The sequence below is a fragment of the Pteronotus mesoamericanus genome, unplaced genomic scaffold (genome assembly GCF_021234165.1).
Source record: "Pteronotus mesoamericanus isolate MK-2021 breed Mesoamerican mustached bat unplaced genomic scaffold, CSHL_Meso_final contig_493, whole genome shotgun sequence".
Lineage (NCBI taxonomy): Eukaryota > Metazoa > Chordata > Mammalia > Chiroptera > Mormoopidae > Pteronotus > Pteronotus mesoamericanus.
The window spans coordinates 33,484-47,077 of NW_026555183.1; the positions used below are offsets into that span (position 1 = coordinate 33,484).

At 46.8% G+C, this 13,594-nt stretch overlaps 1 protein-coding gene across 1 annotated transcript; it reads left to right on the forward strand.

Annotated features, from left to right (window-relative positions):
- The first annotated feature begins 6,835 nt into the window (after nt 1-6,835).
- ZNF275 (zinc finger protein 275) lies at nt 6,836-13,272 on the forward strand. The gene is given in 3 exon segments (XM_054578133.1): nt 6,836-6,905; nt 6,907-6,932; nt 7,264-13,272. Coding segments are annotated over 3 exon segments (1,203 nt in total). The 5' UTR covers nt 6,836-6,885; the 3' UTR covers nt 8,421-13,272.
- Nucleotides 13,273-13,594: the final 322 nt, after the last annotated feature.

A 13,594-nucleotide genomic window follows, 5' to 3' on the forward strand; every position in this document is an offset into this window, starting at 1 on the left:
AAGTGGCTATATTTTCATATATGCCAGTGTCCCCAAACTGTCTTTGCCCACTGCCCACAGACAGTTCTCGTAAGTGGCACAACTCAAGGGAAAACAGGTATCCAGTAAAGAGAATTAGGAATCCAGGTGATCATTTGGATGAGAGAGAGAGCTGAAGGCACCTATCTGAATTAGATACTGAAGAGAGAAGTCCCTTGTGTGACCTAAAAAGACACCTACCCCCGCCCAGTACTTTTGCAAAGAGCAGTATTTTTGCTCTGGCCCGGAACCAAACTGGATACCATGAGCCACCTGTTGTCTTCTGGGGCTTGTGGACACTCTGCTACGGGTCCTTATCTAGATACTCCAGGGAGTCCAGGTGTTTCTGGCACCCCTTGGAAATTTCCCGAAGCTGCCAGATCTAGTTTGGATGGCCTTGCTGCCTGTCCCCTGCCCCCACTGCCCAGGGACTGATGGCACCTGCTTGGCTATTTGTGGCATGGAATCGGTCAAACACTGATCTTTTAGGCTCCAAACTGACCTTTACCAGTAGCCAGATATCCAGAGGAGGACCTCAGCTCAAAGTCGACCAGAAGACACCCAATTCTTTACTTTTTGTGATACGGATTGGTTTTTCTCTCCACTGAATTCAACGCTTACTTTCTGTTCTGATCCAAGTGAAATGATTATTTTGGTTCTCTTAATGTCTCTGATTCCCTACAGGAAAGTCTACTTAATTATGTTGGTTAAAATTTACATTGAGGAACATTTGTTCACCCAATGAGCCCTCATGTTTTACAAAGCATGGTTTTTCAGATTGCCAGGCAGTAGGTTAGCGTGGACATGATTTCCCGTGTTTGTGAATCCCTTTTTCGGCTGCGGTGGCTGTAGCATTTGACTAGGTTCACGGTGGAATGTGAAGTCAACCTTACAGGGCCCTCAGTTTCTGAGAGCATGTAGTTGTTAGGCTTCACTTCAGATCTCACTAAAAGAAGGAAGATAATAATATTCATGTTAAGAGGCAGAGATTCGTTTTCCTGTATCTTTCTCTGAACTTATATTTCCTGGCTGGGTGTAGGAGTGCACCTTATGAGATTTGGGGCATGCTTTTCCATGGTGACTGACTGTAATTTGAAAGTCAGCCTCATCCTCTGTATCCGTTGGGTACTCTACAGTGGTTTTCATATTCTGCCTGGAATTGCTTTGACCTTGATCCCCTAAGGTCCACTTTTGGAAGGCAGCAGACACCTGTTTTTGTTGCTTTGGTCACAGTGTCTAGCTTCTTTTCGAGATTAGTTCCACCATTTTAAAGTAGGACAGTTGTGCAACATGGTTTCTAGATGATCAGGTTGTCTTCGAGACTGATGATAATTTTATTTTTAACTGCAGTGGGGGTTAATATATATTATCTTTTCTAATGATCTATCTTTGCTTCTCCTAAAGCTTTTATCTGATATACTTGGTTAATTATGCAGAGTTTGCCTTCCTTTTGTGAAATTCAGGCTCACTTTTCCCCTCCCATTTTTATGAGCACCTTCTAGATGATTTCTTTGTATCCGTGGGCTCTGCTGCTGTGGGTGGTGATCTGAGGTGTGCTCAAGTGAAGTCCCTGGGCAAGCCTGCTATAGGAAGGGCCACTTCTGTTGCTACCCGGGAAAGAATAATGAACAATTCACTTGGGGGTTGTGTCTCCAGAATTTCAACAGTTAATCAGGCCAGTTAAGTGAAAACACTTCAGTGGGATCTGCTCAATTAAATGAAATACTTCAAGAGGATTTGCTCAATTAAATGTGGGTGGCTTGGAAGAATTTGTGTGTGGGGAGGGTGGATGAGAATGATGGGTGCTATAGCACAGTGAGACTCTGCAGAGCCTATTAATAGGAAGCCAGTCCCCGTATCCGTGTATACCATTAGGCTGCGGGGACTTTCCATGACTGCCTATCTTCTACTGATAGATGGTTGCATATTATTTCTCTTCTCTGATGTGGTTCAAAAAGTGTAAAATCTTGGGAGCTAGACCTTAAGCAAGTTACTTAACCTCTTTGATTCATGACTTCCTTCTCTGTAAAACAGGCATGATTGTTAAATTATGGGAAGGGAGAAGCGCATTGCCAAACATGTAGTAGGTGCCCTGTACATGGAAGTTTGCACCCCCTCCATTTATCACTGCCCACTCAGTGCCAGGAGCTGCTGCAGATGTTGGGGGTTGCGGTGACCAAGAAAGAGATGATCCCTGTCCTGTGGGAGGTGACATTTCTCCTGAGGAGAGTCAGGTAAAAACAGCAATTTCAGAGGATAATTCTTAGGTAGTAAAAAAGTATTACGAGTAAACTCTGATGGGGCTGGAGAGTGAAGACATTTTGGGGAGGTGACACTCGAATGAGGTCCAAATTCTTAGAAGAAACCACCTGTGTAATGGTCAGAGACCCTGAGAGCTATTGCCTTGACATATCTAGGAAGAATGAAGGTCAGAGTGTCTGGAAGGAATGACTGAGATTTGAGGGGCAGAACATGGGCCTCGGGGGCTGGACCAGGCCCTTGTAGGAGGCTTGGGCCTCTGGCATGAAGGCAGTGAGATAAAGTTTGTAACAGGCCATCTTTCTCAGAAGGCGAATGCAAGGTGTTCTTTCCCCACCTCCATTACACTTGGCAGCAAAACATCAATGTCAGTTGGAAGTAAATTTTAATAAATCAGTTGTGTAAGTAATCTATGACCAGTTTGTTTTGAATTGGAAGGTAATGTCAAACCAGGCATCAAATGTACACTAGGAAGAATCCAACTGCTCAGAGAGAGCACTGCCCAGGTGATCGTGGAACACAGGGTTTGGCTGCTGGGTGCTTGAGGCTTAATTCATGTACCACGGAATCACCAGTGCTGGGCACCTGGTTAAGGATGGCAATGGGGTTTCTGTGGATGCTGGGGCCAAAGAAGGTCTGCTCACGCCTGTCCATGGCGCTGACAGCACAGAAAGTCACAGCTCCATGGTCCTGCCTCTAAGCTTTCTGGGACTACCCACACATTCCTGCCAGCCCTTCCTCCCCGTGCCTGCCTTGCCATGGGGGTGCCTCGGGATGTTGCCCAGCTTCGAGGGCCATTCCCTGTTGTCTCCTTGGCCTTGGCCCTGTCCTCTTGCATACTGACCATCTTTTCTATCCAGAGTCTACCCACATGTCTTTAAATTGTTATTCTTTTCTGATTACCAAAGAAATGCAGCTTGGTTACCAATAATTCATGTTACAGAAAAAGAAAGCAGACCTTTCTAGACCCAGACTTCATCCCAGTGTAGTGCGCATTGCAGTACAGATGAGCTCATTTTAGCTACAAGTCACTCTCAGTGTATTCCTTTTGTCTCCTAAAAAGCAAATTATACTTAGCCATTCTCTCCCCGTTACCTGTCCTCTTTTGACTTTTTAACAAACAATTACGTCTTCTGTGAAGGATTCGCATTTTTATAATCTGCATGTCATCCTGCATTGGCCTCCTGTTGATTTTTATTTATATATTTTTATTTTATTTATTTCTTTGCATACTGTTTTTATGCCGCCTGTTGATTTTATACCTAAGCTCTCCAGTGTTCATTCCTGCTCTTAAGTTCTAGGACTCTTCAGTAAGGTCTCCAGAGTTCTGAGCTGCATTCATAATTCTCCCTCTCTCTCTCTTGTTTTTATTACATGGGGATTATTTAGACACTTCCTGTTGGTTATAGTATATTGTTTTCCATCCTTTTACTTTTAACCTATCCATGACTTTACATTTCAAGTCTTTATATTTCAAGTTTCTTGTAGACATCATATAGTCGAGTCTTATTTTTAAAATACAATCTTATAATCTCTGCCTTTTACTTGGAGTGTTTGGTTCATTTGTATTTAACTTAATTATCCATATCGTTGGATTTAAGTTTGTCATCTTGCTGTTTGTTTCTATCTTTCCCATCTATTCTTTTTCCTTTGTTTCCTTACCAAATGCCCCAAGTGCTCACTGAGAAGCATTCCGTACTCTGACAGCTGGGAAGCTGAATGTCTCTGTACCTTTGTGTGTCCTGGGAAGTGTTCATCTTACAGCTTCCTGGTCGTGCTTTCCCCAGTCTTTTGGAATTTCACCCTGCGCCTGCTTAGTAGTCAGGAAAGATTCAAGAGGAGCCTTATGAAGATTTTTTGGGGGCTGTTTTTTCTGCATAGCTTCTTACTTTCTGGAACTCTACTCTGGAACTTCCAGGTGCCTTGAATGCTAGTCTGTGCCTTGAAGCCACCACGCTCCGTTTCAGTCCCCCTTATCTACACTCTCAATCTAGAAATTGCCTCCAGGCAGAGAACTGGGACAATAATAAGGCTCACCTCATTTGTTTCTGTTCTCTCAGGGATCATGACCCTGTGCTGCATGCTTTCTAATGTCTAAAAACTGTTGTTTCACATCTATTTTGTACAATTTTCTACTTGTTTATGGCAGGACATTAAGTATTTCCTTGTTACACCATCATGGCCAGAAGTGGAAGTCTCCATCCCTCCTTTTAATATAGCATCTAATTTTATATAAGTCTTTCTGCTGGGGCATCTGGATTTTGTGTTCCTTGAGCTGGTGTAAAAATGCTTCCTTTTCATTTAATTATGAATTGAATTGAATTGACCTGGCATCAGCACAGAAACTGTGCTCCTGTTCTTTGAACTCACTGAAGTAGGCGATCTGTGATGCACACATACCTATGGTAGGATCTTTTAATTTTTCACATATTTTGCTATCTGGAAGAAAAAGGTAAAATACATATTATTGGGATCTTTATTTATTCAGCAGCTTAGGGTTTGAAGATCTTTTCTTTGATGCTTCTTTTTTGAGCTGTTTTGTTCAACTTTTCCTTTTGTCAAACATATCACAGAAGTGTTCTTGTCTGTAGCTGACTCATTGTCACCTGGTGAATTGTTTCATTGGGTGGGGTGTGGCCTTTAAAAGGCCTTGCTGGTGGTCAGAAAGCTCTGGCTCCTGCCCTTTGTTGCCTTTCTTCTTTCCGATGGCCCAATCTGGGTTTTGTTACCCCTACAAAGTTGGAAAGACTTTCTCACTTCATAATTATTTCTTCTGATATTCTTTTGGGAACGCTTCCTTCCTGTGCAGGGTGAGTGAACACTGACCTCTTCGAGGCTAGCTGCTAGGAGGCCTGTGGCTGGCCTATCTCTAAGAGCCAGTGTTCCCACCATCAGCTCTCCGTCTGTGTCTGTCTTCTCCTGGCTGGGCCTGGGCTAACATTCATTTGTCTTGTCAGGGCTCCCTCTGGCCTGCCTGTATTCATTCTTTGCCAGCTCACTTTCCCCACTGTTTGGGGTATGTTTTCTTAGGCCTACCCAGGCTCTGGCTTGTTACTCAGCTGCTGTGCAAGAGAAGACTCAACAAGATATAAAGCCAGGGGAAAGGAAATTGCCAGTCTCATCCCAGAGGGTTCAAAGGCAGGGCTGCTGTCACTCAAGGCTCTTTACACTTTCCTTAGCTCCACCTGTCCCCCTACCCCCCAGGTCTTGCCCCCTTCCTCAGGATGGAGCCCTGGGAAACCAGGCCCTGGCAGGCCCTCTGGAGATGCTGGAGGCCCAGGTGAACTGTGCTTTCCTCTGCCTGACTTGGGGGTTTGTCACTGCTCCCTGATTCTGGCCTCAGCCTCACCTCTTGCCCCAGCATGGCACAAGGCAGGGCCTAAACCCCAGCGGCTCCCTTTGCTCACTCCATTTCACCCTCCCTTCTTCCCTCTGCTTCTCTCCTTGGACTCTGCCAAGGAATGGATGCCTGCTGAGCTTGTAATCCCCATCATACCACTGGGGGAGCTGAGTTTCAAACCAGGAAAGTAGTTGAACCGAGGTCCCTTGGGGGAAGACAGTAAGGAGGCCAGGGCTGCAGCCCAGGTCTTCCGGCACTGGGTCAAGTTGTCTTTCCAGTTCTTCTTGACACTTGTGGTTAGATCTCCATGTTAGCGAAGCACGCTCCCTCCAGACCCTCATTTCATGTCTCTAGTATTAGTGGTGTTGCCCCTTCCTCATTCTAGAATGGAAGAAGAAACTGACTGTCCCTTTTCATTCTCTCAGGATTCACTGACATTTGGTGACGTGGCACAATACCTCACAAAAAAGGAGTGATTGAGGTGGATTCTAAGCAGAGGACGCTGGCATATTACGGGAACTTGACTTCTGTGGGTAAGGACATGCCTACCCCTTCCACCAGCTTCATGATCCTATGCAGCAGGAGTGGGATGAGGGAGCTTGTGCCCCGCCCCCAGGGATGGACTGTAAGAAAATACAAAGGGCCTGCCACACCCGACTTCTCTCAGGGCTCCCCTGCAATTCCTAATGGCACAGGAAGATACCCCTCAGTCTTTTTTTGGAAAAGAAATTGGAACAAACTGGCCACTGAAATTTAGAATACTTTTTAAACCCACAAATGATACAAATTGTGTGGCTATTTTATTATAGTTTACTGTTGAGAGAGAGGTGGACAATAGCAAGCTTCTGTGTACCATCATGCTGCACATGTGAGGTGGGGAGGGTTCTTAGAAGAGAGACGCTGGGGTCAGGTGTGGAGTTGCGGAAAACATGGAGTTCAGTGTGTGGCCCTGAGGGGGTAGATATGGAGAAATGGGGGGTCAGCTCCTTGGGATAACCACCTGGCACTCTGCCAGGGTGAGCCCAGAGCCTACCTCATCCAGCCCCTGGAAGGAGCCAGCCCTTTAGAAAGGCGTTTGAAATGGATGAATAACTTCCTAAGGTCACACCCAGATTTTGAGGATTGAAAGGGGTTCCCCTCTGAGGGCCTGCCCCATTCCTGCACTGTTTTGATTTCATTGCTTACTGCCACCATAACCCCTTCTTTTTCCACAAGCAGGAGTTCCTGCTTTGAATCCTTCCTTGGTCTCTCACCTGGTGCAAGGACACATGCTATTGGTATCAGACCCTTAACACGGATCAAGCTAAGTGTTTTGGTGAGTGAAAAAGAATTCCAAAGAAATGTGAGGAAGTGTGGGGGGAGCCCAGCTGAACCTTTGGGGAGAGGGTGTGGCTGCTCCTCAGTCATAGAAGGGGAGACCTCCTCAGGACCACTTTGGTAAGAAGCACCTATCCATCAGTCAGGCCCTTCTGCTCCTCCTCTCTGTGGTCTTTGCTTCTGGTCAGATGGGCACCAGCTATCCTGACCCAATGGCCTCCAGGCCCGGTGCTCAGCAGCTCTCTCAGGAGGAAAGCAACTGGACAAAAGAGAATAACCCCCTTCCTTCCTCCTCTGCAGATTGCAGTGTTTTGTGGTTCTCATTTCAGAAAGTATCTCAGTGAACCAACATCAGACGATGGGTGAAGACGCCCAGCCACAGGAGATGGCATCCACGAGCTCCCCGAGAGCCAGTGAACCCAGCCCTGAGGTCAAACAGAATGGGGACTCTGAGGGGAAGGGGGGAAGCCCTCAGAATCTGCCTGTAGAGCATCACTTTGCATGTAAAGAGTGTGGGGATACCTTTCGGCTTAAGGTCCTCCTTGTGCAGCACCAGAGAATTCACAGTGAGGAGAAGGGCTGGGAATGTGGCGATTGCGGGAAGGTCTTCAAGGGAGTCTCTGAGTTCAACGAGCACCGGAAGAGCCATGTGGCTGCAGAGCCCCGCCCGGGCCCAAGCCGGGCCCTAGATGATGCCATGGAGAAGAGGGAGCAGATGGAGAGGGAGGAAAAGCCCTTCCAGTGTGAGGAATGTGGGAAAAGGTTTAAGAAGAACGCAGGCCTCAGTCAACATCTGCGTGTCCACAGCAGAGAGAAGCCCTTTGACTGTGAGGAATGTGGGCGGTCCTTCAAAGTGAACACCCACCTCTTTCGCCATCAGAAGCTTCACATTTCAGAAAAGCCCTTTGCCTGCAAGGCCTGTAGCAGGGATTTCCTGGATCGCCAGGAACTTCTCAAGCACCAGCGGATGCACACTGGCCACCTGCCCTTCGACTGTGACGACTGCGGCAAGTCGTTCCGAGGGGTCAGTGGCCTGGCCGAACACCAGCGTATCCACAGCGGAGCCAAGCCCTATGGGTGTCCCCACTGCGGCAAGCTGTTCCGGAGGAGCTCAGAGCTCACCAAGCATCGCCGGATCCACACAGGCGAGAAGCCGTATGAGTGCGGCCAGTGTGGAAAGGCCTTCAGGCAGAGCTCCAGCCTCCTGGAGCACCAGCGCATCCACACTGGGGAGCGGCCCTACGCATGTGGCGACTGCGGCAAGGCCTTCCGGGGGCCCTCCGACCTGATTAAACACCGGCGGATCCACAGTGGACTGAAACCGTACGAGTGTGACAAGTGCGGGAAGGCCTTCCGGAGGAGCTCAGGCCTGAGTCGCCATCGGAGGACCCACAGTGGAGCAAGACGCTGTGAGTGCAGTGAGTGTGGCCGCGTGTTCAAGAGGCGGTCTGCGCTGCAGAAGCATCAGCCGACCCATCATGAGTAGTGAGGCCCATAGAACCTTTTCTGCCAGCGGGTTCCTGGTCCCCCCTCCCCGCCCTAGAGTGGGATGGCAAAGTCAAAGGAGATGAACAGTTTTGTAGTGCTTATATATTTTATTGTCAGAAAGGTTGAAACAAATTTATACTGCCACCAGCAATTTATAAGTGTTCGTTTCCCATTTTGCCTCTTGAGAGTAGCTTTTTCCATTTTAACTTATTTTGGCTAGTTTAACTGGCATAAACTACCTTCAAGGTATTTAAATCTGCAGGCCTTGAATCTGAGAATGAGAGAAGAGAAACCTGGATGTGGGGGTGGAGGAGGGCTTGCTGGTCCTCCCCTCTAAGCTCCCACCTCAGGGAAACTGACACATAGAGCTATTCAATGACGGCATCAATATAATGTGAGCCCAACTTTCCTGAAGAAAAGATTACCCCAAAGTCTTTTGGCCTACTTGAATTTATAAATTTTTAGGGATGTAAATAGAATACTCAAATGTGTTATAATATTTAATTTATTAATTTAGTTATATATATATATACATATTATAAATCACATATTATATAGAATAATATATTAATTTAGAAAATATCCCTTTTTACTCATGCTCCATTTCATATCATTTTGTTCTTTCTCCTCACATGCATTTCTGACCTTACCTCTTCACCAGCCTGGGAGCCCCTTTTGAGTCTACAGTTTCAAAGCACATCCAATGGTTTTCCATCCATTCGAGCTGTGTGCCATATAGCACTGTGACAATCCCTGCACAATACTCTCACTAGAAATTTCCTTCCAAGCCATAAGTACATGTTCATGTAACATTGGACAATTGTTTTTATTTTAATTTGTCTCACAACTCTACAACATAACCACTTAAGGTGTTGCTTTTTAAAATGATCTTTAAAAGCCTTTTTTTAAGCATCTAAAACTTGTTTTTGTGAGATCATACTCCTAGGTTAAATTTCTTTTGTGTCCTTTTTTCTGAAAGCAATTCTATCTGGTGAGTTCGACACGTATCTGAAACTAGCATTGGTTGGGCTTTGTTTCAGGCTAATGGGCGTTGTCCTCAGCAGCACTATTTTATTCAAAATCAAGTCATTGAGAGAGCATCCCCATAATAACAGGGACATGTCAAGGACTCAAGTATAAGGTGATGCCTCCTTTTCAAGAACGATTGCCTCTTCTCATGGGATTAGATGGTACTTCTCTAACCCTCCGTTTCCAGCTCTATAAAACGGGGGTGATCGCGAGACTACCTCCTGAGGTTATGGTGAGGACTGGGACACCACACCTGGCGTGGAGGGATGCACAGTGAAGGCCATCTGCTGTCATCATCATAGTTACTGCTGTCATTCTATGGCTCATTAGTACCAGAACTGGGGATGGACCCAGGCCTCCTGACTCCTAGCCTCATCATCTTTCTCTCATGCGATGACTTAAATACTGTTTCCATTTTCCTGCATGCAAATCGTACGTTCATCTCCTTTGACCAGTTATCAAGTTACCTTGGGATATATTGACTTTATACAACAGTTCTTTCTATATTGATTGTGATTATCTCTTTTCTAATTTTATCGCTTTGCTCTTTGTAGCAGTTTTATTACATTTTTGTTATGTAAGCTTTTGATTTTTATGTATCCAAGCATTCATTGTTGCCTGTTAAGTCGCAATTTTCATTGGGTGAGTAGTTAGATATGATGACATTTTCTTCTATAATTTTAATTACAAACGAAAAGTTGAAAGCCCTGCCCCACCAGAAGGTGAATGTTCCAAGTGGGCAGGCTGGATGAGAATGGGCCAGAGAAGCAGGCTCGCTCCTCATCCAAGATGCAGACTCTGTGCTTGTCTGTGGGCAGTACTTGACTATCCAACCTGGCCACTCAGGCACACAAGAGAAACTTCCATCACAGATTGGCCAGAACACTGGCTGTTCCTCAGTATAGCCCTAGCCATCAGCAGCAGGGCTGGGCCTCACCTAGACCAATCGGGTGGTCCAAACTTGGTCTTGACAGCAGCCGGCCATCCTTTGGGCTCCTGGGAGCCTTAGCCATGACTGACGTGGATTCAGCGCCTGAGCAGCAGATCCACCCAAGAGATATCTCCTCAAACACAGGAAGACTCCCCTGACAATGATGTCATGTGAATCGCACCCTCCTCTTAGTGAATGACTCTGGAACAAGAAAGAGGTTGGTTTGGTGGCTTCCACTTTGGGCAAGTAGGGGGAAATTCACCCATGTGTTCTGATATCACCTCCTGCAGCCACACCTAAGAGGAGCAACAGAACAAAGGCTCAGAGAGAAACCATGCCCCTCTGATGACCTGCGTGTCATAGTGATAGAAGCTGGCCACACCAGGCCTGGGCTATGACAGCAGCTGTGCCCAGGAGGGGCAATAAAACAAGGGTTTGGAGGGCAATAATGCCCTTCTGATGGCCCATGTGGCATAAAAATAGAAGCTGGTCATTCTGGGGCTAGGCTGTCACTTCCAGCAGCCTTACCCAGGAGGGACAGCAGCAAGGGCTGGCCAGGAGCCTGGTCCTTCCTGCAGAGCCCACATGTAGAAGCCGGCCACACGGGGGCTGTGGTGTGACTTCCCAGCGTCTGTGCCTGGAGTCGGGGGTGGGGGCACTAGAGGGCCAAGAGAGAAAGTGTGCCCTTCTGATGGGCCCACCAAGGCTGAGGTGAAACTTCCCAAAAGCCCTGATCCTGGGAAGCAGGGTCCCAGAATGACCTCTGTGACCTTAGCCAGAAGGTACTCTGGAATGTCCTCCAGGCCACACCAGTGGCTCTCTGCGGCATCTCCGTCCTGAGCCCCAGGCTGGAGAGCCGCTGACAGCACTTGTTACATAGCAATTCCTTTTGCTCTGTGGGCTTCAGTTCTTGCAGTAGTTGTGAATCTGTGTCTGGATCACTACTTCCTTCTCTCAGCAGTTTTTCTCTTTTCAAGCTGTTACGACGTATTTGATACAAGGGTCATTTGGTGAGGAATGGTGACATCCACGAGGAGGGGGGAGGCAAATCTGGCACCTGTACCTGCAAGTACTCTGCCATTTCTTGCCCATTCAAAAGGCATTTGTCGGGCTTTATGAAGGATCCAGATGCAGTATTAACTCGGGAATTAGCATCATCATCACTGCTCTGTTTTCCCCAGCCAGGACACGACATCCTGGCATCCAGTCATGCCCTCCTTTAATTTTTTCCATTCTCTCAAACCCTTTTCCAGAGTTAACACTACCGCATCTTTCTTGTCGCTGTGTTTGCGGGTGAAGTCTGTGCTCCAAATGCAATCAGTCTGTGGCTTTCACACGTGTCCTGTAGTTGCGCCAAGTTCCATTTTTGCCTCTGGTAACTTGGGGGTGGATTTCCCGGGATTCTCTAGGTATACTGCTTTGTCAGATGCAAAATGTGATCAAGCTTTCTGTTGTATGTGCTTGTCTATGCATTTGTGTATCTACCTCATTTCATTTTTCTTTCTAATCACACGGACCTTTTGCAAGGGAAACGAAGAGCAGTTGGGTTACATAGAGTGCTGGCTCTCATTAGAAATACATCCTTTTCTTATATTCTGAGACAAAACCCTCCATTACTTTTATTAAAGTTTTGAATACTTGCTGAAATTTTTAAGAAAAAGTAATTGTTTACCATTTTTGCTGCTTGAGATTAAGTGTATTGATTAGTTGTGTCATACCCACTCTCAAATTCCCAGAATGTGCCCCACCCAGTCACAGTGGGCATCCTTCTCACGTGGTGTTGCAGTCTGAGTGCCCCTGGCTTGGGCCCTGTTGTGTGCCATGTGATCCTCAACCCCCTTTGAGGCCACAGTGATTAAACCACAACCAACCATCTGAGTGAAGGGCAGCAACTGGTCATCAGCTGGCTGGAGACAACGGGCAATCAAGGAAACTAGTTTCTAGCTGGTGTTGGAAGAAAGAGGGAGCACGTGGTATTTAGAGGAGTTGTGCTGCGCTGGCTTGAATATCCATGGGTTCCTGCTGGGTACCCCAGAGCTGCCTCAATTCCAGCACCCTGAGGAAGGCCTGGTCTCATTATGTTCTTGGATTCCTGAGGACTGCCCTCATCAGTCCACTTGAGTCCCCACTATAGATTTCCTTGACTTGAGCCAGCTGGAGTGGGTCTCTGCTTTTTGCAATCTGTCAAGAGCCAGTTTATCATTTGGCTGCTTCCTGAGAAGCATCACATGGCTGTCTTTCCTTGTGTTCTACCTGGCCCAAGTTCCTGGCCCAAGTCCCACCTAACTGTAATAAACACCCATTTAAATGTGGTACTGTATTCTGTTCTCTAAGATAGGTTAAAAAAAACCTACGCCTTTTAGTGTCAGTGAGTTTGACCAATGCTTTTCTGTCTGGGTATCATTCCAGTACTGACCCCAAGTTTGCCCCATGAAATGAGTTAAGTCCCCCCCACCGTGTTCTTGATTTTGGAAGTGTCTTCCTACTTCCAGCAAATCCATCAGGTAAGGAATTGATAACTTCTTTATTGCTGTGTATACTTACATTTTGTAATTGTTATTGCATCAGTTTGAGTGTTTACTTTGAAAAGTCAAAATGGTCTCTATAAACAGCCTTCAATGGTATTTGCGTACCTGAGAACAGTAGCTATATCCCACCCCAGTTCAGATTTGGGTTGTTGGCACTCTTCTCCTTCCTCCCAATATCTTTAACTTGTATGTTTTATGGCACTTAACTATAATCAGCCTTGCACTATAGCTTCACCCTCCCTGCCCTCCTCCACCCATTAGATTGTGAGCTCTTAGAGACAGGGGTGGTCCTTCATGTCTGATTCCCCTACCAGATCTAGCACAGTGCCTTGCATCAAGTAGATTTCAATAAATATATGTTAAATGGCTTTGGTGTCCTTGACCTATTTTGTCAAAGCTTAGTTTATCAGTTGTTTCCTTGCCTTCACGCTCTGTAGTTCTCCCTGTTCCTGGGGTCCAAGTGCTGTCTTGGCCTTCACTTGCTGGACACTCAGAGGGGAGAGGAGAGGCCCTGACAAGGGAGGGCTGGTTTTCCTGAAGGTTGGAGTTACCCCTAGGCAGAAGGGTCCTGTCTTGTAGCCACGTGCCTTCCCCCACCCCATCTAGGGCTCTCCCCTGAGTCTGAATTCCAGGTGGGAACAGAAGACCAGGCTGGACCCCGAGTCCCTCCCCTAGGGACTGGGG